The sequence below is a fragment of the Sander lucioperca genome, chromosome 18 (assembly GCF_008315115.2).
Source record: "Sander lucioperca isolate FBNREF2018 chromosome 18, SLUC_FBN_1.2, whole genome shotgun sequence".
In the NCBI taxonomy this organism is placed as follows: Eukaryota; Metazoa; Chordata; class Actinopteri; order Perciformes; family Percidae; genus Sander; species Sander lucioperca.
This window is the reverse complement of record NC_050190.1, coordinates 140,561-165,000: the sequence shown is the minus strand read 5'-3', so window position 1 is coordinate 165,000 and position 24,440 is coordinate 140,561. Positions and strand designations below refer to the sequence as shown.

The 24,440-nt window shown below is 40.5% G+C and overlaps 1 protein-coding gene and 1 gene segment (V, D, J or C); one reads left to right on the top strand and one right to left on the bottom strand.

Annotated features, from left to right (window-relative positions):
• The first annotated feature begins 3,433 nt into the window (after positions 1-3,433).
• Positions 3,434-19,084, top strand: LOC116036748 (papilin-like). The gene is made up of 6 exons (XM_031280347.2): positions 3,434-3,527; positions 15,515-15,655; positions 16,391-16,586; positions 16,845-16,929; positions 17,364-17,490; positions 18,358-19,084. Exons 1-6 carry the CDS (start codon positions 3,434-3,436, stop codon positions 18,744-18,746), a joined length of 1,032 nt encoding a protein of 343 aa, XP_031136207.2. The 3' UTR covers positions 18,747-19,084.
• On the bottom strand, positions 18,998-23,740 carry LOC116036749. The segment is given in 5 exon segments: positions 18,998-19,209; positions 19,354-19,377; positions 19,488-19,829; positions 20,636-20,702; positions 23,687-23,740. Coding segments are annotated over 5 exon segments (699 nt in total).
• Between the last annotated feature and the right edge of the window lie 700 nt (positions 23,741-24,440).

Here is a 24,440-nt window from a genome sequence, read left to right as displayed (position 1 = left end):
ATTGGTCCAAGCACTGAGCCTTGAGGAACGCCATGGTTAATTTTAGCGTAATTGGAGGGTTTATTGTTAACATTAACAAATTGCGATCGATCAGAGAAGTAGGACTTAAACCAGTTTAGTGCGATTCCTTTAATGCCAACTAAATGTTCCAGTCTCTGTAAGAGGATGGTATGGTCAATAATATCGAATGCAGCACTAAGATCTAATAAGACAAGTACGGAGACAAGTCCTTTGTCTGATGCAGTTAGAAGGTTGTTAGTGATTTTCACCAGTGCCGTCTCTGTGCTATGATGCATTCTAAATCCTGACTGAAAGTCCTCAAATAAGCTATTGCTATGTAGAAAATCACATAACTGATTAGCGACTACTTTCTCAAGGATCTTGGAGAGAAAGGGAAGGTTAGATATAGGTCTATAGTTGGCTAAGACCTCAGGATCGAGGGTGGGTTTTTTCAGTAGAGGTTTTATCACAGCTACTTTAAATGACTGCGGTACATAACCTGTCAATAAAGACATATTTATCATATCTAGCAATGAAGTGTTAACCACGGGTAACGCTTCTTTAAGTAGCCTCGTTGGGATGGGGTCCAAGAGACAGGTAGATGGCTTTGCTGAAGAGACCTTTAGCATTAATTGTTGAGGGTTTATAGGATAAAAGCAATCTAAGTATATGTCAGGTCTAGTCGTTCTTTGTAGCAGTCTGTCAGTTAAAGGTGACCCATTAGAGGTTGGGGGAAAGAGGTGATGAATAGTATCTCTAATTGTTATAATTTTATCGTTAAAGAAACTCATGAAGTCATCACTACTCAGAGCTATAGGAATAGATGGCTCAATAGAGCTGTGGCTATCTGTCAGCCTGGCTACAGTGCTGAAAAGAAACCTTGGGTTGTTCTTATTTTCTTCTATTAGTGATGAATAGTAGTCTGATCTGGCCTTTCTTAGGGTCTTCCTATAGGTTTTCAGACTGTCTTGCCAGTCTAAACGAGATTCTTCCAGTTTGGTGGAACGCCATTTACTTTCAAGTTTGCGCGAGATTTGCTTTAATTTACGAGTTTGGGAGTTATACCAAGGTGCTAGTTTCCTTTGCTTCATCGTCTTCTTTTTAAGGGGAGCAACAGAGTCTAAAGTAGTCCGTAGGCAGGCCGTAGCACCGTCTACGAAATTATCATTTTGAGAGGGACTAAAGTTTACATAAAGATCCTCTGTTATATTACGGCATGGTAATGAGTTTAGTGCTGTTGGAATATCTTCCTTAAATTTAGCTATAGCACTGTCAGATAGGCTTCTAGCGTAGAAGCTTTTATCTAATTTCGTATAATCGGGTAGTAAGAATTCGAAAGTTATTAAGAAGTGGTCTGATAATAAAGGATTTTGCGGGAATACTATTACGTCTTCAATTTTGATACCATATGCCAGCACAAGGTCGAGGGTGTGGTTAAAACAGTGCGTGGCCTCATGCACACTCTGACTGAAACCAATTGAATCTAGTAGTGAGTTGAAAGCAGTACTAAGGCTATTGCTGTCAACGTCCACATGGATATTAAAATCACCTACAATAAGTACTTTGTCTGATTTTAGGACTACACATGATAAAAACTCTGAGAATTCCGATAAAAATTCAGAATATGGACCTGGTGCTCGGTAGACAACAACAAATATAATTGGCTGTACTGTTTTCCATGTTGGATGCTGAAGGTTAAGAACGAGATTTTCAAAAGAGTTATAATTTAGTTTAGGTTTAGGATTAATTAACAGGTTTGAGTCAAATATGGCTGCAACTCCCCCTCCTCGGCCTGAGCCTCTAGGAATTTGAGTATTAATATGAGTGGGAGGAGTGGCTTCATTTAGACTGACATAATCTTCATGGCCCAGCCATGTTTCAGTAAGACAGAATAGATCAATTTGATTATCGGATATCAATTCGTTTACTAGTATTGCTTTAGAAGACAGAGATCTGATATTTAGTAGACCGCATCTAATTTTCCTATCCTGTTCTATCATTGCAGTGGTAGTTGTAATTCCAATTAGGTTGTTAAGTATTGCCCCTTTTTTGGTTACCTGTGGCTGACGTGAACTGGATGCTAAATTGACTATGTTTGCAGTCAACTTCTTATTACTTAGGGGATTCACCACTTTGTATGGTCTATTGTTGATTATAACTGGAATAGTACTAGTACTACATGTTACCCTGCAGAAAACATTTTCAGATTCATTCACTTGTAAAGTGCCATTAGGATCATTACCTGGGGGGCATGAATCTGTGATATTTTCAACAGAATGTCAATACTTAACTTTCAGATCGTCAGTATTCCTTTATTTATGGTGATATGTTGCACTACATTGTTATGAAGACAGAAAAACTGTTCTTCAGCTGGGACAACTACTGCGAGCTTCCTGAATAAAGGCTGTCATTCAAGGTACACTAAGGAGGTCCGTGGGTGGGATCGCCTTGAAAGTGACCAATCGAAGGAGGGCCAGTGCCTCCTTGGTTTCCTTGGTGCCCCCAAAATGTCAAAAGTCAGTTTCATTTGGGCGTGCAGAAATCAACTTCTAGAGCAGAGTTTAGCAGGAGCTGCTTTCTACCAGCAGATAGACTTTATTCTTCCTGTAGGAGCTGCTTTCTACCAGCAGTTAGACTTTATTCTCCCTGTAGGAGATGCTTTCTACCAGCAGATAGACTTTATTCTTCCTGTAGGAGATGATTTCTACCAGCAGATAGACTTTATTCTCCCTGTAGGAGATGCTTTCTACCAGCAGATAGACTTTATTCTCCCTGTAGGAGATGCTTTCTACCAGCAGATAGACTTTATTCTCCCTGTAGGAGATGCTTTCTACCAGCAGATAGATTTATTCTCCCTGTAGGCCGGCCCAGATCTACCACAATCTGGGCACATGCCCAGGGGCGCTTGCGCAGAGAGGGGCCCTCCGTGATGGGAGGTTTTTTTGTGCTAAATAAAAATAGTATACAGAAGGCTTGGCCTCGATCTTGATAATTATCTCTATTATTTGAAAATAATATTTAATAATTATCCTCCTTGAATCTGATTATTGACAGTTTGCTGTCAGGACTGAACAAACGGCTGGATGCATACAGAGACATAAATGGTCGTTTTGGTGTCTTGTTTGACATGGACTGTGATGACACTGATCTCTGCAAACAGGCCAGTGCTCTCTCATCTTCATATCCAACTGACATGGATTCTGCTTTAGCTGATGAGCTGATCCAGTTTAGGTCTTTTGTCAGCAGTGAGCAAGATATTGCAGGTTGTGCTGAGGAATGGACTGCAGACTACCTTCCCCAACGTTTTTGTTGCTCTGAGTTTTTCTCACACTGCCTGTATCCAATTGTGAGGGACAGAGGACATTTTCACAGCTGATTTGAATATAAAATGAATTAAGGACAGCTATGGGTCAGAAGAGGCTTCCTGTCCTTGATGGCCATGGAGTCCGAGCTGGTGAGGGAGCTGGACTTTGAGGATTTGATCTGCGACTTTGCAAAGAAAAAGACAAGAAAGAAGAACTTAAGAGGTAAGAGCTATTATGTTACCTGTAAATTGAGCAGGCTAACATAATCTGTTGTGACTGTGTGACCAGATAATGAACATATTATGCTGAGTTTATTGAAATGCTGTTTGCATATCGAATGACTTAGTTGTCAAGTGCAATATCTGTTTGCTTTTGCAGTCTGTGAAGTTGCCCGACTCACTTAGTGACTGTTCTTTTTGCACCCTGCACTCAGCTGTGTTGTGTGAAAGCATTGTTGTATCTTCAGTCAATCACGTTTCATAATTACTGTTGTGCTTTCTGCTTTGGTGAGTTTTAGTGAACACTATATTGCCATATAAATAGTCTCTTGAGCCAAACACTGCCTTGGGATGATTTAATGCATGTTATTATTGTCTTGTGTCTTGTGATTTTTGTTTGGCAGTGACGTTGAAACGTTACTGTATGTTTTAATCTCATAGTTTTATGGTTTAACATTCTAAAGGAAACTAGCTAACAATATAACGGCCTACAAGTCCAGCTGAGATGATTAGACCATTAAACACACAACTGTGTGTGTGTGTGTGTGTGTGTAGACTAGGGTGACCAGACGTCCCCGGTTTCTGGGGACAGTCCCCGGCTGGAGCTGTCCCCGGAAATGTCCCCGGTTTTCACTGTGACTGACAGACCCGAAATTGAAATGAAAGAAAGAAAACATTGACCAAACGTATAGTCGTGCACCCTACACACGCAGGCTCAAGACAGCCAGAGCGAGCACTGCTCAGAGCTCAGAGATGTTTTAGAATGCCTATATTTTATGATGCTAAAATTGCTGTTTATTTACATGGAGTCTGGTGGGTTTAGCAAATGCAATTTTGCGGACTTTTTATGTTTAAAAAAAGGATCTTACTCTTTAACAGAAAGGTCGACCTCCTTAGAAATCCTTTCCATAATGTTGTCTGACACTTATAATATTAATCTGAGGCTGTCAGCGGCAAAACAAGCACTTTTATGAACGTAAATACAAGCTGGACAATTGTCTTGTTTCGCCGTTGAAAATATTTTCTCAATAGTTTTAATTGTATGCGATACTTAATGAGCTGTTGCATAAACAAGCCCAGGTGTGAAGCAATAAAGCAAAAGCTGTCAGATAAATGTAGTGCAGTAACCATGACAACATTTCCCTCTGAGGTGTAGTGGAGTACAAGTATGAAGTAGCAGCAGGGGCGGTTCTAGGATCAGACCTTTAAGGGGGCTCAGCCCCTAATGAGAATGTGACACGGATATAGCGCGTGCAAAAGTGTTGACCCCCTTGCTGTGACAAATGGTTTGCAAGAAAATTACCATTGAACTAACATGAAATGTTATCATATTTGCATTCTGCATAAATCTCTGCACACCCATTACTCTCTGTGAAATATCTCAAACAGAACAAACTCTTCACTCAACACATGCATCGGTACAACAAGCGGTTCCTGAGTAATCCGGTTTTGAAATTGCAACAAAATTTCTACATGGTCTCCAACTTTATAATTTAATCTCATGTAAACTATTTATGTCAGCACAGATATTTTTTGTAAATTGCTTAGCCAGTGTATCCCACCATAAAGGTTATTATATTGCCAGATTCCAGACAATCCCACTTACTTATATATATCCCACTTACAAATATGAATATATATTTCTACTGGTATGCTTCCTAGTGACATTAATGCAAAAATATCAAGAAAAAACTATTCTACCTGTGTGTGCATGGTTAAAATTCTGAAGTGCAAAATAGTTCAGGCTACAGCACAAATATTTCCATCCATAGAAAATAATAATCAAGTCTAACCTCTGAATTTCTTTTCAAAGTGCACCAGATTGATGCATTTAAACGTTAAAATAGACACAATTTTCTTACAGGGGAGCATGCCCATGGACCCCCCCCAGGGGGGCTTGTTGGGGCACAAGCAGCTCTAGGTCTAGTGACGTCCCTGGGGCAATGTCCCCGTTTTAAGTTTACAAAGATAAAAACATTACCTGTTTTTGAGGTATTTACGCTTCTGAGCTGAAAATGTCCCCGGATTTTGTCTCAGAAATCTGGTCACCTTAGTGTAGACCATTAAACACACAACTGGTTGGATCATTTACACTTTGTACAATGTTTTAATACTTTCACTACATTTTTCTGATGATACTTACACACTTTTACTAAAGTAAAATTTTCAATGCAGGACTTTTACTGTAACCGAGTATATTTACAGTGTGGTATTAGTACTTTTACTGCAGTAATGTGAATACTTCTTCCGGTGCTGTGGACGACAATAAAAGCAGACAGGTATCCTATCTTGCACCCTGTGCAGCGCAAAGCCCAACACAAGTGTCTTTGCTAGTTTCAGACCGACGCAGTTGTCAGCACCGACATCGTTATAGCAAATGCACCTGCACCCGTCTGTGGCCCGTGTGTGTGCTGGTCTTACAGGAAGGTGTGTTCAGGTGCATTCTGGGCGTGCTGGTCTTACAGGGAGGTGTGTTCAGGTGCATTCTGGGCGTGCTGGTCTTACAGGGAGGTGTGTTCAGGTGCATTCTGGGCGTGCTGGTCTTACAGGGAGGTGTGTTCAGGTGCATTCTGGGCGTGCTGGTCTTACAGGGAGGTGTGTTCAGGTGCATTCTGGGCATGCTGGTCTTACAGGGAGGTGTGTTCAGGCACATTCTGGGTGTGCTGGTCTTACAGGGAGTTGTGTTCAGGTGCATTCTGGGAGTATTACTATCTTGAAGCAGCGGGAAGTGATTGCGCCATTGACCAACAAAAACCTTGACCATGGTAGATGATAGGGGCTGCCTGCCGTTCAGTAAAGAGTTTACTTTGAGTTGAAGATTACAGAATATGTGATTCATTCCTAGGTAACATATTACATTCATTAATAAAATGTTCTGCCATATTATGAGTCAGAAAGAAAAGTCTGGAGAGACAGGAAGTCATCTTTGTTGACGGTAGTTAACAAACTTTTAGCTAAAAGATACAAAAACATGCCCTCAACTAGATGCAAAAGTAACATTTTCATCCTTACTCTGTCCATTTATAGGATAATAATAATAGTAATCATTAAACATGTTCATGCAGCTGGGAGAGCCAACTTTGTTCATGTGTTTAGCTTGGTAAATTGCTCTTTAATACAAATGCATGTATAGTTTTGAAAAGGTCAATAATCTGAACTGGATTTCATGGAACTGGCAGTGTTTCCCTCTCCACTCTCCTGCATGATAATATTACAGTTCATCTAAAAAACTCTGTTTAAAATACACAACACCCGTCAACGTGTCTCATCTTGTTTCATTGAATATTTCTGGCATCTTTTTCTGTTTATGTCGGGTTTTTTTTTTACATTTGTGTCTCATTTTTGGGTGTTTTTGTGGCTTTGTTTTAGAACATGCTGTGACAGACCCTAACCCACTGTGACCCTAACCCAACATCTGGATGTCCAAGTGAACTCCAGTTTGCTCCAAACTCTGTTAAGAGTACTTTTAAAATAAACACATTTGACTCATTGTCAAGTGTCTCATTTTGTTTCACAGAAGAGTGTGATCCCAGGATTGTTGTCAACTTGTGATTTCATTGAAACTGTTTGGAGTTTGCAAATGAGGAGACCTAAAAAGAGAAGCCTCCTGCAGTCAGTTAGTTTGAACATGATGGTGGGTTATCCTTGGTGAACAGCGATATCTAGTGGTCGTATCGCAGGAAAGGAGGTTCACTTTCTACTAGGGGTGTAACGGTACCCAAAAATCACGGTTCGGTACGTACCTCGGTTTTAAAGTCACGGTTCCGTTCATTTTTGGTACAGTAAGGGAAAGAAATGAAAACATTAAACTGCAGGTTGTTTATTACTATAAACCTTTTTTTTAACATTTTGTTTACACTTTTTTAAACACTTTTTAATAAAATATAATAAATAAAATATATATAAAATAAAAAAGAATAAGAAATAAAATACTGCTGCAAAGTTCTCCACTAAATAAAATACTCTGTCTCAAACCAATATCACATAATGAAATATAATGAAAAATATAAATAAATAACTATGGATTACAGTGCAGCATTACCAATCCCAGCTTGTAGGCCTGCTCATATTTAAAAAATATATATATAACTTTTCCAAAGTGTAAAGTGTTCTCAACAACCGAGTATGGTCGTAGATCAGCTGCTATAAAAACACCAATTGCTTTTGTTATTGCGTTGGCCTGATCGGAATTACCAGCAAAGGTCTGTTTAAATGCCAACGGGAGCTGCGTTTGAATTACAGTCATTTTTTTCCTTGTAGTAGTGATGTTCACACTCGCGTGATGACTTTTCAAGTGCGTTAACAAGTTTGAAGTGTTGCCAGAAACATACCCGATCATTCCTGAGCAACGTCGGCACACTGCTTTCGTCTTATCGACTAGTCTTTGTCCGTTGACGTATTTCACTGGGAAACCGAAGTGTTTCCAAACAGGAGACCTTAATGATATGGGTGGCTCTTCAAGCTCCGGCTTGTCCATACTGTCTATGGGCATGTCTGCATTGGCCATGACGCTAGCTAGCGAGAGGCTGGGCTAAGGTCGGTTACACACTGGATGTGTCGCGCGAGCGTGGCGTTTCTGTTGCGTCTCAGAAGCGTGGCCGCTGCGTGGATTTTTCTGTGTCCTACACACCAGAAGCGTGTGTGACGCGGAGCTGCTCCTGCTGCTAGGTACAGGGAGGGCTGATCTCGGGACATAGCGCCGACACATTCAAAGTCTGAAAAATGGGTAAGTGGGCTGTCTGTTTAAAACAACTTTGTGTAGCTGGACCGTCACTCAGAACACACACTACGTTGTTATTGTAGCCTATTCTACCATTTATGTATAGGCTTGTTCGACGTATGGGGAGAGAGTTGTTAAACTTAAAATAAATATATAGCCTACTGATTTGATTAAAGTAAGACAACGTCGGCAGTATTGACTGCAAAATATGTTACAGAATATTTCGTTCTGTATGACAGGTGCTATATTTGAAAATCTTTTCTCTGAAATTTATTATTACATTTATATCTACATTGATGTCAAAACCTAGAGACTTTCAAACATCAAGATGTCATTTATTAATATGCATTCGTGTCTAAATGACATATAAACATATTTTCCTATTCTATCACGCATCTCGCGTGAAAAATAGGCGTCGGTTCTATTTCTAGCAGGCACTCAGGCGCGGCTCGAGACGCGCGGCTCACGCAGGCAGTGTGTAAGCTCTAACCTGTTAACATGGGAGCCGAAATAAAAACAGACACGCCACGCATCCAGTGTGTAACCGGCCTAAAGCATTACATTACATGTCATTTAGCTGACGCTTTTATCCAAAGCGACTTACAATTGCTATATATATGTCAGAGGTTGCACACCTCTGGAGCAACTATGGGTTAAATGTCTTGCTCAGGGACACATTGGTTGATGTATTGCAGTGGGAATCAAACCCGGGTCTCCCACACCAAAGGTATGTGTCATATCCACTGCGCCATCACCACCCATCGAACCATCAAGCATGCCGTGTATGTTGTTGTACAGCGCGCGGTGTGTGATTATTATTTTTTTCCCAAAACCACTTCAGCAGAAATCCCACCCTGCAGTCGATTTCATTGGTTTAGGTTACAGTGACGGCGGGTAGGTTTAGAGATCAGTGTTTGGTGTTTGTACAGTGATTGACATATTGACATGACCAATGAAAACTTTAGAATCAGCTGCAGGGCGGGATTTGCGCTGAACGCGGAGACTTAATATGTTCGTGTGGAAACAGGAAAATTGACCTATGTTCCGCACACAAAAGATTGCATTCGGTGCACACGTGCACCGTACCGAAAGCCCTGTACCGAAACGGTCCGGTACGAATACACGTACCGTTACACCCCTACTTTCTACAGCCTTTAAAAATAAGACAAGAACAGAAAGATTTCATTGATTCAACATCCCATTGTTATATTAAGATTGTTTTTTTGGGCATTTTCATCCTTTATTTTGATAGGACAGCAGAAGACTTGAACCAAGACCTGCTGCGTCGAGGAGTAAACCTCTACATATGGTCGCCCACTCTAACAGGTGAGCTATCATCCCATTTTGATTCTGATTTGTAAAGGAGTTGTGCTGTTCCATCTCCAAAAGGTCTGTGCTTATTAAAGGGGGTGGTTTTCTTCATCAACAGCCCCACAGTCCTCAGGTTTGAGCTATAGAAGCTCCTGGTTTGGTTTCAGGTATCTCCTTTATGAAGTGGTAGTACTGGAAACATAGCAAACAGTTAATTATTCTCATCGTGACAAACTTCTGTGTTGTGTTGGAGTTTCTTTTTTCTTCAAACGAGACACTGTGACAGAGAGATCTCTGTCGATCTGTTTATTCTGGCGACAAATGCACAACCAGCCCCTCCTCATCAGCTAAAGCTGCCGCTCTTCAAGCTTTCAGGACGTTTTCCATCTTCCACGTTAACAGCAGAGGAATTGATTTACAAACAGCAGCCATCACTCTGCGCCAGCTGAGCTTCAGATGTGATTAATGACAAACCAGGGAGGAGTTAACATTTAGTAATCACTGGAACAGAGGTGGAGATGGAGGTTGACACAACTCACCAAACGACCCACAGGCACGCTAAATCACACAGAAATATATATTCACTTAACATAGGCTAAGAACCCTCTGCAATAACACACTTTGCATGTAAGTAATTTTTTCATTGAAAGCAGGTCAACTTGTGTGATGTCAGCTTGTTAAATGTGAATATGTCCTAGTTTCTTCTCTCCTCTGGGACAGGAAACTGAAGATCTTTGAGTTGTGGATAGAAAAAGACATTTGAGGACGTCCTCTTGGACTTTAGGAAAACGGATCTACATTTTGGAGACCAAACAACTGATCCATTCATCCAGACAATAATCCACACATTAATACATGATGAAAATAAATAAATGTTCTAGTTGCAGCTCTACGAGAAGATTAAGTGGAAGATCCTTAACCCCTGGTGCAACGGTTTCTGCACACAAGAAGTTAACATGATAACTTATAAAAAGCTACTTGAGTGCAGGGGCCTGTTTCAGGAAGGAGGTTTAACAAACTCTGAGTCTGACCCTGAACTCTGAGATGGAAACTCTGAGTTTTCAGTTCCAGAACAGCTGATTTGAGTTCAATCAACTCAGACTAGGTTCACTCAGAGTTAAGCGCATGCACCACCACTATAAAAAGGCAGCATGAAAGGAGCCATGATACTACGATTCACCATGGTAACAATCACAAACAAACTGGTCAGCGGAAATACTCATGCACACATACAGCGAGTTTGAACATGTATTTCGCTAAAAAAGTAACACAGCAGCTGCTGCAAAGAAGAGAGAATTGGTGTGGGAGAAAATGACTGCTAGACTAAATGGCTAAGTTCCAATACAGTGTATTAATATAATGTAACCATAAGTATAATATTACTACTATAACCTGGAATCTATAAAAGTCCTAGGTTCACAGGTTAAATTACCTCTCTATCTGAAACAGAAAACCCAGAGTTTCCCTCATCTCAGGGTTAACAAACTCAGAGTTTTCACTAAACCTGGGGCCTGTTTCAGAAAGCAGGTTTAGTGAAAAAGGGAGGTTAATCAAACCTGAGAGAGAGAGGTAACTCCAGCCCTTTGACTAATATTGACGATGAGAAGTGTGTAAATATTTTATGGAGGTGATCTAAGTTAAGTGCCTTTATTTTTTACTCCTGAAGCTTTTTATGATGTTTTCTTGGCTGTAGAAACTCTGATGTAATAAAATGTTTAACGTGACATTGTTGTTGTTGTTGTTGTTGTTTGTGTGTGTCGACACTAGATGGCGCTGTCGGAGAATATGAATGTTTTTAGGTTTATTTTTGGGTCTTGACTCTTCTGTTGTCTTCCAACACTGTAAATCAAAACTTTTTCTGACGTTTTGGCTTTATTTTTGACACTTTGGGCGTTTTTATCCAATGTTTTTGGCACTTTTTTTACATTTAACACTTCTTTTCACTTCCATGTTTAAACACCACTAACACCAACTTCTTATAGTTTTACACTTATTATTTCTGGACTTCATGGTCAATAAACCTCATTTATATGAAATTCTGAATGATTTAGACTAATATTAAAGGATATTGTTTAGAAACATTTAGTAGAGATCTGATCTTTTGTTCTACTTGTGAGGCGCGTTGCATGAAGTCATCCGTCCGTGTTATTTTGGGGTAATTATAATTAGGTCGTTAAAAAGAAATCATATTTCTGATGAAGATATTTAGACAACAGGAGGTTTAAATCAAACTACAGCCGACCTCCGTGGTGTTAGAAGACACCATGACGACATCATTAAACAACTCCACAAATTTATAAAACACACTTTCTATGTTAAACTTTAGTCAACATAAGTTTAGTTTCACCCTTAAAATGTGACGCACTTCTGCTCCGAGCCCACATCCATATTTGGAATATTTAGCTAATTCTCTACAAAAATAAGTATTATTATTATTTCAGATTTGGTTCAAACGTTATGTCAACCTGTTGGTCAACTATTTGACTTGAATGGAGATCTGTTTGGGATAATATATATATTAATAAATATAATGTATTCTGTGGTTTGTGCTTTTCAGCTGAGAAACAGAATCAAAATAGAACAATACGGGTGTTATTATTTCAATAAACATTGTGGAGAAGAGTCGGGTCATATCCTCTCAAATATGTTTGACACATATATGTGTGTTAGAGTGCAGATCGGGCCGCATTTTTCTGTCCGAGCCCGGCCCGCGTCCAACAGAGCAGTAACGTCGGGGTTAAAATCCCGTTTCTGGTGAGCAAATTTCAGTCTGGGCTTTATTTCAGACACCACACACACTTTGTACGAAACTTAAACTTATTCCACCAACTCTGCTCCGGTCACATCTACACGTTTGCTTCCTCTTTCTCTATCTGTCTTCTGTCTTTACACACACACACACACACACGCACTGAGCTCTCTTTAAGGAGCCGCAGCACCATTTTACAACAAATGCCTTATCACGCTGATGTGACCGAGCCAGACCCAAACCCGACCATAATGTCTAAATATCTGTCCGAACCCGGCTTGGGTCGGGTATCCGTACTCTAGTGTGTGTGTGTGTGTGTGTGTGTGTGTGTGTGTGTGTGTGTGTGTGTGTGTGTGTGTGTGTGCCTGCATACTTAGACGGGACATATAAATCCATAGAAATAACCCCAGCTGAATAGCTGACTCCCAGGGAAATGTTTTAGAACATAATATGTTTGACAACAGCGTCATCTAGTGACCATTTAAGAGTATAGAAATAGAATAGCACACATGATGAAATGACAATCTGAGATTAGGAAAAGAATGATTAAAGAAGGTAAACCAATGCACCCAACATACGTATCGGATCATCGTAAAGGAAGAGATGCACCCCCCCTAGTAGTTTCTGTTTGAAACACGTGGAGGGGGCCAAATGTTATTCAAACCTTTTGAAGCATATAAGAAGAAAAATAAAATGGATTTTCATTTTAGATATTAAAGTAGCATATTTCAATGCTTGTATGAACCAGTGCAGACTGTATCTTAATTGAGTTTATTAGTGTATAATGTGGTGGACAGTCCCTTTGATTAACTGTACAGTAAAAGGAGCTTTAGTCTCCAGGGCTAATGTCCAGCTGTAGTCCCCGGCCAGCTGACAATCATCCTAAATTATGAACATGTATTCATCTTGATCTTGTGTTGTTGAGCAGTAAGGATCTTCTACACACACACACACACACACACACACAGACACACACACACAGACACAGACACACACACACACACACACACACACACACACACACACACAAACACACAGACACACATAAAGACACACACACACACACACACACACACAGACACACAGACAGTGGTGCAGTGTCAGAGGGGTATGCAGCAACAATTTTGGCGCCCAAAAAAAAAGTGCCGGACATCATCATGTATGGGCTTTAAATAATAAAGGTTTATTTTAAAGTATATCAGCGACGTTAACGGTTGCCCGGTTGCCGTTGGCAACCAAACTGTGACAATTGGCAACCTAATCGTCACCCCTCGTTGATGTGATTTGAGTGGTGAGTGGCTTTCCATCTCTGTCTGCACTATTTCTTCCCCCAAAAAAGGACACAGTGAATAGGTTGGTCAACAGAACTTCAAACCATACTGGACATTTAGTTTTGTGTGGTCTAACTAATAGAACTCCTACCTGATGTCATCACTGGTCTCATCTCTACCTGGTCTCATCTCTACCTGATGTCATCACTGGTCTCATCTCTACCTGATGTCATCACTGGTCTCATCTCTACCTGATGTCATCACTGGTCTCATCTCTACCTGATGTCATCACTGGTCTCATCTCTACCTGATGTCATCACTGGTCTCATCTCTACCTGATGTCATCACTGGTCTCATCTCTACCTGATGTCATCACTGGTCTCATCGCTACCTGATGTCATCACTGGTCTCATCTCTACCTGATGCCATCACTGGTCTCATCGCTACGTGATGTCATCACTGGTCTCATCGCTACCTGATGTCATCATTGGTCTCATCTCTACGTGATGCCATCACCGACCTCATGTCTGTCTCATTCACTCCTTGCCTGTGTTCTTCTCCACTAAGACATAATGTCAAAAAAACATTATGTAATAGATTTTTCATTAGTTTTTCCATATTAATAATATTAAGAAATAAATCTGTTGGTATCAAGTGGCTCCCCCTACACTTCCACCTAATGTTAGACCTACCTGTTGCCTTCCCCTGTCTTTCCTGATCCACCATCCTCACACCTGAATGAAATGAACTCACTGTTAAATATAGCAGCCTAAATTCAATTCTTAAATCAGCCTAGTGATGGCATCAGATAAGACAACTATTATGCAGTAAGGTTGTGCTGCTGTTGAAATTATATTCACTTTTTGTATTTTAAATATTTATATATTTCTTTCATATTTATTTATTTTTCTTCTTGTCATTTATTGTGCATGCTACCTTATATTTACCAGTTGTTATTTTACCTAAATAAAATTGAGATAGGCCTATGTCATGCATGGGATTGGTACCATAGGGTTTAACAACATTGGTTTGCATTAAGCTAGCCGTAAACCCCACTTTAGCTGCTAGTGTTAGCAAACACTAGCTAGTCTGAGAACAGTCTGTTAACATGAATATTTGCAAGCCTCCAAGTTTGGCAAATCTATGCATGATTCAATGATAAACCAGAGTTATAGCATTTGTTATGTTTTCCAGATTCTTGTCATTTACTGTACATGCTACCTTATATTTATCAGTTTTTAGCTCAGCAACCTTGGTTTTGCATATTGTAAGCTAGCCGTAAACCCCACTTTAGCTGCTAGTGTTAGCAAACACTAGCTAGTCAACAGTCTTTTAACATGAATATTTGCAAGCCTCCAAGTTTGGTAGCAAATCTATGCATGATTCTATGGTAAACCCCCATTTGGCTGCTACATTCCCAGTGTTAGCAAACGCTAGCTAGTCTGTTAACATTAATATTTGCAAGCCTCCAAGCACAGACGTCACACTTTAAATCCTACCTGTTGCCTTTCACCATCCACTTATTTAACTGCTGTCGCATCCCTGGACATGTCATCTCCTTTTCCCGCTTTCTTTTTCTATTTCTAGCCCCAACAGCTGTTTTGCTTTGTTCTTTTTCTTTTTCCATACTACTCTACTTCACTACTCATACTACTCGAAGATTCCAACCAGTTGAAATAAAAAATGATTGAATTTTTAAACGACCTAGGACTTATCTATTTTTGATTTCACTTGTTTGACTTCAGATTTCACTACCTCTTCTTAGTTTATTTATCTGAAGAGATCATTTTCTGTTTATTTTTTTTTTTTTATGTGGAATTTGTATTAGAAATCACAGATACATCTGTTGTTTTACGCAGTTATTTCAGGCCTTTGTCTGCAGCACCTTTCTGTTAAAAAAAATGGTACTGCGGACCTAAAATTGTGAATCGTGAGTTGAGTGTATCGTTTCATCCCTACTGAGCTCCTGTTGTTGTGTTTTCTTGTACGTCTCTGTGCAGTGGTTCCCAGCATCCAGGACGCACGAGGACACGACACCACGCAGACAGTTTTCCAGCCCTATGTGCCAGACCACGCAACAGGTAGGGCTTCTCTATCTCTAATTCTATCTTTTTCCCTTTAACTCATCAGCAATATCTCTCTAATGACTGAATAATGAATGAATGAACTCACTCTCTAAGCATTTCAGACCCAAATCTATCTGTATACAAGATATTAGCGTTTCATAACTGTTTCTGGCTTCTGGCTTCCCCTCAATTCCCCTGCACCCCGTCCTCTCTGCTGATATAACTCCTGTTACTTTGTGCCCATCGCCCCCCCCTTCCCCACCCAGCCCCTGTCCCAGCACTAATTATCTAGGCCTGATTAAAATGTTTTCAGGGTTCCATTGGCATTGTTGACCTGATTAAAATATTTCCGAAGCACTGAAGTGTGCGAGGGCTGGCTCGGGTGTTTTTTTGGCATGTTCTGGCATTCTGCAGCACCGTCCCAGTGGTCAGGAATTTCAAGTTTGGGGTCTTGTGTGTGTTTATTTTCTGTGAGATTGTTTATTCAGAATGCACTTCTTGTCCCAGTTCTGTTCCCTGCGTTATCTTTGTTTTCAAATGTTTTCTTTGATTGATGATATGTATGTATGCGTTTTGTAGCAGTTATTTACCTTTTTGCGTTCTTTTGTGTTTCAGCTTCCTGTGAATTCTCACTGTGTGGCCTTCAGCACAATAGCTTAGAATCTATTATATATTTCTAAAGCGATGTGTGAACGTCTGTATCGCTTTGTCTTGTCTATATGTTAATTTGCTCTCCCGGTTTCATCGTAACCCGCCGGCCAGAGACAGATCCAACACACACAAACACAGTCCAGGACCCTCACGGCTCTGCCCCAGCCCTCCAGTGCAGCCAGTCCTATTACGGCTGCTTCCCAGATGGATGTCCCTCAGCTGGGGGACCCCAGGGTCTGGGCTGCCCACATGCCCCAGCTCCCCCTCCTGCCCAGCCACACTGCGCCCAGACCAGGTATCCAGCTCCATTCTCATTTCACTGTGGTTCAGGTTACATATGGAGTCTGTTTTTGTCTGGGGATCACTTTTATAGCACTCTAACCAGACATTGGTTGGCATTACTATGACCACAGTAAGTCCCACTAAGTGACCAGAGGCTAAGCTGTTAATAGAAATGCCAAAGTTGCAAAGTTATTTTTGGCACAAACATTCCATACAAAGTGTTTTATTGTTTGTAATTGTCTTTTTTTATTTGTTTTGTTCTGTGTGTCAGTTATGGCTCCTGCCAAGACCAGGTGACGGCTGCTCAGGGCCCCAACAGGGAGGGCTGCGCCGAGTATGCTGCCCCTGCACCTACTGTAAGCAAACACGCATGAAATTCTTACAGTTACACAGTACACATGCAGGCTTTTCCCTACCGTTATAAGGCTTAGGTGGAGCACCCAAGCAGTTTTGGGCACAATCAATTTGAGCATCAGATCTACTCTTGGTCCCCAGTGGACTTTGAGCAAGTTTTGTCTTTAAGCTTTTTGAGTGTTATTTGTTTATTATCTGCTCTAGCTTTTTGTCAACATTTAGACAGATATATAGAAATAATTATGGTCCAAAATGATGAGAAATTTTATATTTTTTTGTGAAAAAGTCAAATTTTCTTAAGGGAGGACGCCTAAACGTGCACCTAAGTCTTCCACAAACCAAGGAAAACACTGCCCGTTTGGTGACAAACTCTTCTATACCGGCCCTGACAGACCATAAAACCATTCTTCTAATCTGTCATGTCGCATGTCCTCAGGCTGCTCCTTCTCTCCCCACTGAGAATGCAGCATGGTGCCGTCTCACCACCTACGGGTGCTGTTATGACCGCACAACACCTGCAGGAGGACCCAACGGGGAGGGCTGCCCCAACCCACCCAACCACAGTAAGAGACTGAGAAGTTGCAAATATATTTTTACACATTGTTCTCTGTTTTTTTGCGTTCTTAAAATTCTATTTATGAAGAGTACTTCTTGGTCAATGGTCATCAACTAACATTAATTCCCATGTGGATCTGTCTAGTATAACCTAGCCTTTTGCTTTTGGCCACTAAGACGCTCCACTGCCGTGATATAGTGCAAGCAGATGATATTATACAGTACATTTTCACTTTTCCTGCCCAAATATCCCTTGTTGACTTAAGCATGAGAGCAAATCCAGTTCATTTGATTTGAGTCTTCGGGGTATTATAATCAAAGATGTTGTCTGTCTCTGTCAGGTCATAGGATTAGATCCAATTTTTATTTGTTAAAGCCTCTGAACATCCACATAGGTTTTTTTAGTTCTTCTGGCCGATTAGACCTCTGCTAAGGTTGAAAGTGGGCCAGAGCTTTGATGGGAATAAAAATGATAATGGTGTCATTTGTCCTGCCCTAACAGGTGCAACAAAGCTAACAAGAGACTCAGGAAGATCGCAGTCAATCAGTCTATACACGCCCATACAGTCCTGGGGAGAGGTCTAATCAGCCAGAATAACTAAAATCACCCGTGTGGGTGTTCAGGGCCTTTAAAAGATTGATGAGAAAAAGGAGTGAACGTTTTTTTAATGCTTGGATAAAATAGAGATAGAAAAGTATTAAAGTGACAAACTTAGTAGGTTTTCCAGGAGCTTTAAATTGTATCAGACGTTTTTCCCATTGATGAAGACGGGTGATACATTTGACAATGCAGGAAAAGCTATTAATTAGTCCTCGAAGTGCAGCCTGAAGACTTGATGTTGGTAACGTTGTCCTGTTGTGTTTCTGTACTGTAGTTGAGCACTCCATCTGCTCCCTGCCTCGTGCTGCCGGCTCCTGCAGCACCTGGACACCACGCTACCACTACGACATCATCACCTCTAAGTGTCTACACTTCTGGTACGGAAGTTGCCACGGCAACAGCAACAACTTCATGACCTGGGCTGATTGCCAGAGGGCGTGCCAGGCACCTTCACCGAGCCAGCAGGGACCGGGGCTGCTCGCTCCCGCCGGAGAGCCCACTCCTAGAAGAGAATCCACCCCTGGAAGCTCCACATCTGGAGGAGGATCTGCCGCCGGAAGGTCAACAGGTGTGGGGTCCCGCAACATGGGGAGGATTTTCACAGTGCAGGGAGGCACCGGTACCGGCAGACAGGCCACCAGTGCCGCCTCACATGCCCACTGAGCTAGAGTCCATCTGCGCCCCCGCAGACCTTCCCCTGCTACTGCTGCACAGCACATGGTCCCAGCAGCGAGGTAAGACTCCGAAGGCCCAGGGAGCATGGCCAAAAGCTCACTCCCTACCCAGCCCCGCCTCCACTAGCCTCATAATGCTGGTAACAGCCTTCCTACCCCTGCTGAAGGAGCCCCAGTCCACTCAGCCCTGCTGAGTGTGGGTAGGGCCAAAGATTGAGCTGAGGAGACTAATCATGTCCATCATTCACTTACCCCATAAAATATGATGATGAAGTCCAAGTTAAAGTTGTTAATCACTGTGTTTATGTATACAAATACTCCCAGTCTATGGTCTGTGGGACTAACCTGAAGCTTCCACACCAGAAAGGCCACAAAGGCTCCATAGAGGCTGCTCTTGATGATTAGAAGAGCGTAGGAGAGTTTGGCCGTCTGTGAGATCTTCAAATAATACCCTGCAGAAAGTTCAAACATTTACATCCAGTAAGTGACATGAAGAGGAATCGGCTGGTGCACTTTGTGGAGATCAAGCAAGGAACCAAACACTAAATAGTAGAACTGATGCATTGAGGTGTACAGAATCACAAAATGAGGTTTACCTCTTGTAATGCCTTCTTCTTTACCTGGTGATAGAAGAAAAAGAAATGGATTAGATAAGGACAGATAATCATTTTCCCCAAAACAAAAATATTCAGATTAGATTAGATCATTTCTGAGTTCCAAAAGAACAGACCTTTAACACCCAGAACTGTAGCTTCATGACTGCTTGTTGCGTTTCCATTGAAGAAGTTGACGATGCAGGTGAATCTTTTGTTGAGTGTGAACCAGTCTTTTCCTGAGACCCTCAGCCTGCTGGTGATTCTGTAATACTCGCCTTCCCGCAGGGCAGCGTTATCAGTCGCCACACCATCGGTGACATTCTCCAAGTTGACCTGCCAGTAAACACTGACATGGTCTGGGTAGAATCCTCTGGCCACACAAACAATGGTCTTCTTCCCTGCTCCGTCTTTCTGACACTCCTTTTTTGAAGGTGGAAGCACTTTCACTGTTGGTTCAGTGATTGCACGGTCTTGTTCTGCAAGAACAAATAAAACCAAAAATGTAAAGCTGCCTATAGATCTACAGCAAACCAGTGTGTTATATTAACTCACATCTTCATGTGACATCTGAATACCAGAATTTAGACATGCACACCGGGACCCAGAACGAATCCGGAGAACCATTAACGCCAAATAAAAGATAATCATTACAGGTTACAGAGCTCACACTGAGAGACATTAATATCTAATTCCTTCAGAGAAATGATTGGCTTTATGATGCTGTGATCTTACCAAGAACTGTTAGTTTGGTTCCCTCTCCAAATTCAGCAGGATAAGTGTTGGAGCACACCGCTGACTCGCATGTAAAAAACTGACAAAGATCTACAATGGCTGAATTACGTCTAACTTTTTTTTTTTTTTTTACGCCATTTGTGACTCTAGATATAAAATCCAATTGCTTTATGGCATGGATTCCACTCATAATCTCATTCATATCATTTGATAGACTTTATTTTGAATTCACTGTTTTATGCAAGACAGGAATTCTACATTCCAGCAACTGAGCAAATATTTGCTATACTCTCATTGCCAATTTTTAGAGCTTGAAAAGAATGCATTAAGTCAGGTTTCTAGACCAAATAGCCTTTATTTGCTATAGAAAAGATTTCTCAATTATTTATTTTGCAATTTAGGCACAAAGCAACACAATGCTGCTCCAGCAAAGACACTGAAAGACTTTAACCTTTAAACTAAAAAAAGCTAACTCAGTACTTCTCAGATTTAAGTTAAGAGAAGGGCACGAGACAAACATTTCTGCTCATGATTTTTGTCATTTTCTTACCCAACACTGTCAGTCTGGTGCCACTGCCAAAGTAAGCAGGATCGTAGTTGTTCACACTGATACGAGGCTACAGAAAAACTGCTCAACCTCTCACCACTGACAGCTGTAGTCTGAATTTGACTCTTTTTTTTTTTTTTCTTTTTTTTTTTTTCAGAAAACTCAAAACTTTTGTAGAAACAATAGTAGAAACAATACATAGTCATACCAAATTGCATTAGTTGCTAACACCATTAAACTTCTAATTTAGGGTCTATTTAAGATTAAAACATTTAAAAACAACCCTTCACTCTACTAGTTTGCCATTATATCCTATGGAATATTATGTTATTACACAGCCTTGTTTAGTAATTGTCTTACCTAAAATGGTGAGTTTAGTTCCTGCTCCAAAGTAATCCTCTGATTGGAACTCTGACTGGAGTGTTTGACAGCGCTGATATGAACTGGCTGTGAGAGTAATAATCTGGGCATAGAGCCAAATGTTTTCTAGTTGCAGCACTTTGACTGGAGAACATAGACTAGGATTGTTTTTACTGGCACAAACTGTCTTCTGCATTAACTTCTTTCACACTTTAAAATGAGCACACTCTCTCTGTTCACTACCATCAAATAAAATGTCTATTAAATACTGTATATTCTTAATATTGCCCATATTCGTAGCATACAAACAAGCTGAGAATCATGCCCTGGGCTGTTTTGTTGCAGGTTTTCTTACCTAAAACAGTGAGTTTAGTTCCAGCTCCAAAGAAAGCCTCGTTGTAGGAGCACAGAGACCTTCGGCTGGAACAAAAACTCTTCCTACTGCCTCTCTTCATCTGTGCCACTTTCAAATTACTCCAACTTTCTCTCGCTTTCTCTGACATTTAAAGACTTACAGCTTACAAAATTGTCAAATCCTAGACTTATTGACCCAATTTAAACATCTATCCATACTTTTTGTGGTTATTTTATGGTGATTTATATCTATAATATATCTAGTAATGGGTAAAACACGAGTCGTTTGAGCCTTAGAGTATCTTTTACATTCTTAAAAACATCTTATCAAATTCATAACTGAACAATATTTAAGGTTTTCTTACCTAAAACGGTTAACTTTGTTCCTCCACCAAAGTAAGCCTCTGCACCCCAACCAGAGTCACAGTGCACCTGATCAGTGCTCAAAACATGCTGCTTCTTTCTATCTTTGCTTTTTTAGTTTTGTACTAAATGTAACTTTCCTTTTTAAAACCAATACCTAAAGGCTGTTGAAACCAATTACAGGCAATAGGAACATCTATTTGACCAAGGTACCTTACCCAGAACAGTCAGTTTAGTTTCCTGGCCGAAATAGGCTTCGCGCTGACACAGCGTTTAAACTTGAGAACAAAAAGCTCTGAGCACTGAGCAGTACCTAAATCAAAGTAACTCACTAGAATTGAGTGCTGTGCATTTCTTAAAATGAATTACACTTTTATATTTTCATTTGATTTCTTACCTAAAACAGTTAACTTTGTTCCTCCACCAAAGTAAGCTTCATAACCAGAGTCACGGTGTACTCCATCAGTGCTCAAACCAGCTCAACATACTGCTTTTACTTTGGATCTTAGCTTTTTAGTTTTGCAACTTTCCTGTTTTTCCCCAAGTTGTATGCAACACAAACTTCTGACTTATCAACCTGATAAACTTTATTTCAACTTACCAAGAACAGTCCATTTAGTTATTTTTTTATTTAGAAATACGGTAGTACTGCTTCCAACCGTCAGTGATTTTAGCTTGAGAACAAAAACTTTGAGCAGAACTGAAACTATATTTTATTTATTTTTTCATTTGATTTGATTTCTTACCTAAAACGGTTAACTTTGTTCCTCCACCAAAGTAAGCTTCTGCAGTCTGGGTCACAGTGCACTCCTTCAGTGCTCAAAACAGCCCAACATGCTGCTTTTACTTAGCTTCTTTAGTAAACTAGACTTAAGTACAGTAAGAAACACTCTAATTCCAGTGCTATTTTTTCATTTGATTTGATGTCTTACCTAAAACGGTTAACTTTGTTCCTCCACCGAAGTAAGCTTCATTCACACCAGAGTCACAGTGTACTCCATCAGTGCTCAAACCAGCCCAACATGCTGCTTTTACTTAGCTTCTTTGCTTTCAGGTGCTTTTAAATGTTAGTTGTATCAAATATGACTTTTATTTAAATCCAATACCAACATTTGCTGCACTGCAGTCTTTTTTTTACCACATTAATGTAACACAAACTTTTCCCCTCAACAACCATCCTGCTTGTGTATGTTTAATTTCTCCTACAGGAAAATGAATGTGAAGATTTTCTGATCTCTTACTTACCGAGAACAGTCAGTTTGGTTCCCTGGCCGAAGTAGGCTTCAGAATTGGCACAGCGCTCCGGCTTAATATCAAAAAGCACTGAGCTCAACTTAAACTATGAAGTACATTATGATTCTTATTGAACCACACACATTATACAGCTTATGTTCAGGTTTAACCATACTCGACTTACCCAAAACAGTCAGTTTGGTTCCTTTTCCAAAGTAAGCTTCGTTTAAGTTGTCACAGTGCAGAGAACTGAGCATGAAACTCTCGACTCTTTCTCTACCAGAATTCTCTTTACAAAGTTTTTACTGTTTATACTAAGACTCTAATAATTATAAAAACAAAGTAATAAACTGAAATATTTACCCATAACAGTCAGTTTGGTTCCTTTTCCAAAGTAAGCTTCGTTTGCATTGTCACAGTGCAGAATTACTGAGCATGAAACTCTCAACTCTTTTTCTACCAAAATTATCTTTGGAAGGTTTTAACCAACACTTCTCTTCATACCAAAACTCTAAAGCAAGGTGACATTTATAAAAACAAAGTAATAAACTGAAATGTTTACCTAAAACTGTCAGTTTGGCTCCTTTTCCAAAGAAAGCAGGATCAGTGTAGGTCACAGTGTTCTGTCTTCAGCTCAATATTTCAACTTTTTCAATTAAGAGTTTCTACCTTCACTTTTATACCAACATGTCTACTATTGTAAGGTTGTTGCAGTGAACTGAAGCAGTGAGAGATGCTACTTACCCAAAACAGTGAGTTTTGTTCCCTTTCCAAAGTAAGCTTCAGATCCAGTGTCATACTGAATATCTCCTCTGTGTTAGTTTTTGTCGAGGCGAATGAAAGAAGCATCCCAATGCTCCACATTTGAATTAAAAGTAATTTAAAAAACTTTTTTTCCAGCAGATTTTCTGCATAAACATGGACTTTTCAATGCCAATGTATGCTGCCTTAAGATTATTGATTTTTCTGCTATCCCAGCTGTCCCAGGTAGCATGTAGCAGTCTACACAATGGTTGTTAATGGGAGGAGGTTTTTGTACAGCGGCTCTATGGGATTGTATCACTGTGGCCCCCTGTCCCCACGATGAAAAAGCATCATACAAAAACCTGAAGTCTCTTTGGTTGTCTCCCCTCTCCTTCCCCCAGCCAGCGTCTCCATATCTCAGCCTCCATCTCTCTCTGTATGTGAGAGCAGCTGTACAGCTCGGGATGGCTGACTCCAACCTGACTGCTGCTATTTCCGTGACAGCTAAGAAAAGAAGCAGAACAGAGGGAAGGAAAAGGGAAACTGCTCTTTTTTTGTAGCTGTTCAGAGGGAGTGACATCTCAGCTGGTCACACCTCTTTATCCACCCAGTTATCAGTGAACTGAGGAGAACCATTCACTGACAGATGTGACTGATACTCTAGGTGATCCTTAAACTGTTTCTTTTTTCTTCAAAGTAACAAATGATTCAAAAGTGGCATTAAAGCAGTTTATTCTTTAACAATAAATGACCA

Bases quoted from the DNA above. Each gene is read 5' to 3' on its own strand.
- LOC116036748 (XM_031280347.2), top strand. From the start codon at position 3,434: ATGGCCATGGAGTCCGAGCTGGTGAGGGAGCTGGACTTTGAGGATTTG. The intron at 3,528-15,514 runs GTAAGAGCTATT...TCGTGAGTTGAG, and splicing joins AAGAAAGAAGAACTTAAGAG to TGTATCGTTTCATCCCTACT. The intron at 15,656-16,390 runs GTAGGGCTTCTC...GTTTCATCGTAA, and splicing joins TGTGCCAGACCACGCAACAG to CCCGCCGGCCAGAGACAGAT.